Raw genomic sequence first — 4,341 nt, 5'->3', positions numbered from 1 at the left:
TGTCTTTTTTAAAAAGTTTTATTTGAGGCCATTTTCGTCTCTATTTGAGAGGAGAGCTGAAGAGAGACAAGAAGTGTTGGGGCGTACGACTTAACCGCTAGACCATCGTGCCCCTTTGATGTGAAGAAAAACTCTTCATTCTTCTGGACTTCTGGGACTCAAAGCGTGAGCGCTCATCTCGTTCCTCGTCCGTCTACCCGAGACAGAGAGGACAATAGACGCAGAGGGGGCGGGGTCAAAGTGTCGCATTGCTACACGCTGTGTCAGACGGGGCGATTAGGACTCTCAGGTAGGAAACAACAGAATCAAGCTGATTTTGTCGCTCTCTCGCAACGCATGCTGATTGGACACGCTGTACGTCTGCAACCTTTACTCCATGGCGGAGACGAGACGGCGAGCTGCAAACAGTCGGTGATAAAAAGTTGGACCAAATGTATGTTCTGTTTTTTGTTGAAGAGGGACAGGAAGTGTTGGGAGGAGAGAGAGTGGGGGGGAGACGTGCAGCAAAGAGGTCGGATTTGAACCCACCACCACTGTGACGAGGACGAAAGCCTCTGTACACAGGGCGAGCGACATGACTGCATGACGGCGCCCCAGTACGTGACGCATGTTTATTTTCAGTTAATGAGACGAGAGTAAGAAAAGTTCTGTTCCACGCTGCGAGTCTGCGTTAGACGAGACGTTAGCTAGCTTCATTACTTCACTCAGACCACGGTGAGCCGTACCCGACGCCACGCGCTCCTCCTCCGTGGACGTTCTGTCTGTGCTGTGTGATTCAGCGGAGTGAATGTTGACGGTCGACCTTTATGAAGTGAGTGACAGACTGAGTCACCTGTTAGCGGTCGTTATCACGCCAGGTTTGAACATCTCGCTCTGACTTCCTGATTGTCGGACTCAGAGGTTCTGGACGCTCGGGGCGTAATCACACAAGCACCCCGGGGTGACCATGAGGAGGAGGTCGGCGTGTAATCACCGGCGCCCCCCCCCCCCCCCCGCTGACAGAGAGCATGCTGGGAGAGAGATGGCGAGCAGTTAAATTACCTTGTATTCAGGAGGGATCTGAGCCCCGAAGCCGAACGCCGGGAACATTTTGTCGCTGTGAGAAAGAGAAAAAACAAAAGAGACACTGGAGGGATCGTGAGGCAGACAGCAGGAGTTAACGAGCTCATTCAGAACTACTTCAACACAAAGCAAAGAAATTACTTCTGATTGGCTGAGAACTAAAATGTGGCTACTTCCTGCTCGGACCTTAACGACTGAAAAGAACAGAAATAGAAAAAGAGGAGGAGCCGACTTGTATTCTAAGGAAACAACAAAGTGAAGTCTGCAGAGTTTCAAAGATCTCCAGCAGAGAAAAAACTTCTTAAACCAACAAAGAAGAAACAAAGAACGTTTTCCTCTGAAGTCACAAAAAGGTTGTTAAACACTTTTATATGTATTAGTCATTTTGACTAAAGCTTTGGGTAGTTTCCAAAAGAAAAAGATCGCAGATACAAGCGGCTGAAATGAGTCAGAAATTCGGCGGGAAAGAAGAGGCGCTTCTCCTTCGTTGGATATCCCGTCGCATCACGCAGACTGTCCACATAAATATTTACTTCTCTGCTCTGTGAATTTCAGTTTCCCCTTTCAAACATTATAACATGTGGTGCTTTTATTTTGAAGGGGCTGAAACTGAAGTGTGGTGCTTTTATTTTGAAGGTAGACAAACTGAAGTGTGGTGCTTTTATTCTGAAGGAGGACAAACTGAAGTGTGGTGCTTTTATTTTGAAAGTGGACAAACTGAAGTGTGGTGCTTTTATTTTGAAGGTGGACAAACTGAAGTGTGGTACCTTTTATTTTGAAGGTGGACAAACTGAAGTGTGGTGTTTTTATTTTGAAGGTGGACAAACTGAAGTGTTGTGCTTTTATTTTGAAGGTGGACAAACTAAAGTGTGGTGTTTTTATTTTGAAGGTGGACAAACTGAAGTGTGGTACCTTTTATTTTGAAGGTGGACAAACTGAAGTGTTGTGCTTTTATTTTGAAGGTGGACAAACTGAAGTGTTGTGCTTTTATTTTGAAGGTAGACAAACTGAAGTGTTGTGCTTTTATTTTGAAGGTGGACAAACTGAAGTGTTGTGCTTTTATTTTGAAGGTAGACAAACTGTTTAGAACAAGATGTCCGCCATCTTGAATCTCTCTCCACCTCCCTTAGACTTGTTTTGAGTGCACTTTCCCTTCAATGAAAGGAGTGATCTGATTGGCTGCTGTGGCAGACCTACCTGTCGTAGTCCTGGCAGATCTCCCCCACGGCCACCAGAGCCTTCAGGTACTCGTTGGGCTGGTACGGGTGGATGTAGTGCAGAGAGCAGCTGTTACGAGGGTCACCGTTAGACGCCGTGAAGTCGATCGCTACCTGGAGACGAGACAACCAATCAGAGAGCAGGACATCCCTTCATGGTTTCAAACCTGACCTGTGAATGTTTGCTTGTGTCTTTAAATCCACTTCAGTGAAGGTCCATGAGGGAGAAGAGAGAGTGTGACAGAAACCTTTCCTCCTTTTATTCTGAAAACTGAAATAACCTTCAGACGTGTTTCTGTTCTCTGGAGACGACATGAAACAAACAGCTGATTCGACGCGCTGCTGCAGAGAAATCTCTCCTGCTCACTTGTTTACGAGTGAAACGAGTCTCTGACCCTCCAGGCGACAAAACCTCTGAGAATTATTACAAAACAAGACGAGCAAATACTTTCTTCTCCTCACTGACTCACTCAGCTTGTAGGAAGTTAAAGGTCCAATCAGTGAGCTGTGTAGAGAGTGAGATGATAAAGGACCAATCAGTGAGCTGTGTAGAGAGTGAGATGATAAAGGACCAATCAGTGAGCTGTGTAGAGAGTGAGATGATAAAGGACCAATCAGTGAGATGTGTAGAGAGTGAGATGATAAAGGACCAATCAGTGAGCTGTGTAGAGAGTGAGATGATAAAGGACCAATCAGTGAGCTGTGTAGAGAGTGAGATGATAAAGGACCAATCAGTGAGCTGTGTAGAGAGTGAGATGATAAAGGACCAATCAGTGAGTTGTGTAGAGAGTGAGATGATAAAGGACCAATCAGTGAGCTGTGTAGAGAGTGAGATGATAAAGGACCAATCAGTGAGCTGTGTAGAGAGTGAGATGATAAAGGACCAATCAGTGAGCTGTGTAGAGAGTGAGATGATAAAGGACCAATCAGTGAGATGTGTAGAGAGTGAGATGATAAAGGACCAATCAGTGAGCTGTGTAGAGAGTGAGATGATAAAGGACCAATCAGTGAGTTGTGTAGAGAGTGAGATGATAAAGGTCCAATCAGTGAGCTGTGTAGAGAGTGAGATGATAAAGGACCAATCAGTGAGCTGTGTAGAGAGTGAGATGATAAAGGTCCAATCAGTGAGATGTGTAGAGAGTGAGATGATAAAGGACCAATCAGTGAGCTGTGTAGAGAGTGAGATGATAAAGGACCAATCAGTGAGCTGTGTAGAGAGTGAGATGATAAAGGACCAATCAGTGAGCTGTGTAGAGAGTGAGATGATAAAGGACCAATCAGTGAGCTGTGTAGAGAGTGAGATGATAAAGGACCAATCAGTGAGCTGTGTAGAGAGTGAGATGATAAAGGTCCAATCAGTGAGTTGTGTAGAGAGTGAGATGATAAAGGTCCAATCAGTGAGTTGTGTAGAGAGTGAGATGATAAAGGTCCAATCAGTGAGCTGTGTAGAGAGTGAGATGATAAAGGACCAATCAGTGAGCTGTGTAGAGAGTGAGATGATAAAGGACCAATCAGTGAGCTGTGTAGAGAGTGAGATGATAAAGGTATCTTACTATCTGATCATTAAGGAAACATGTTGAAGTGCTGGCTTCTCTGACAACAATGCAGCAGCCAGTATGTCCTCCTTCTAACTTTAGATTCTGCTCCTGAATGCTCTGGATTTGTTTGGACCAGAGAAGGTAGGCGCTTTTAAGACACGCCCCCACACGGCCGTTTTGGACGCCCCTCAGTTTGTCAGATATGAGAGCAGTTATCAGGTCAACAGGTGTTGCAGCGATGGAAGCGGGCAAGAGAAGTGGTTCAGATAGAAGTGATTGTACCCGACCTAAAAAGCCTCTGCATGTTTCTAATAAGCTCCACGAGCAGAAACGTGCTCAAACTAGGATCAATATTGGAGATGCTTTTGAAAAATGGAGAGAGGTTAGAACACAGAAAGGTTTACAGACCCATGCAGAGCTGGATAAACACTGAAGCTTCAGAGTCCACCACATGGTGACCTGTGTGAGCATGGACTCTAGAGAGGGGGGGGGGGGAGACAGCTCTCTATGATGTTTAGAGTTCA

The 4,341-nt window shown here is 45.5% G+C and overlaps 1 protein-coding gene across 1 annotated transcript in view; it reads right to left on the bottom strand.

Moving 5' to 3' along the window:
• Positions 1-989: 989 nt before the first annotated feature.
• Positions 990-4,341, bottom strand: part of LOC132961623 (copine-4-like) — a 38,258-nt gene continuing 34,906 nt past the window's right edge. Inside the window, exons 8-9 of the mRNA XM_061033350.1 lie at positions 2,260-2,393; positions 990-1,096 (exon numbers count right to left, since the gene is read on the bottom strand). Of these exons, the coding sequence (XP_060889333.1) occupies positions 1,033-1,096; positions 2,260-2,393 (198 nt within the window). The 3' untranslated portion in view covers positions 990-1,032. The remainder of the gene's footprint in view (positions 1,097-2,259; positions 2,394-4,341) is intronic.

The sequence above is a fragment of the Labrus mixtus genome, unplaced genomic scaffold (assembly GCF_963584025.1).
Source record: "Labrus mixtus unplaced genomic scaffold, fLabMix1.1 SCAFFOLD_163, whole genome shotgun sequence".
NCBI lineage: Eukaryota > Metazoa > Chordata > Actinopteri > Labriformes > Labridae > Labrus > Labrus mixtus.
This window is presented reverse-complemented; position numbering and strand designations above follow the sequence as displayed.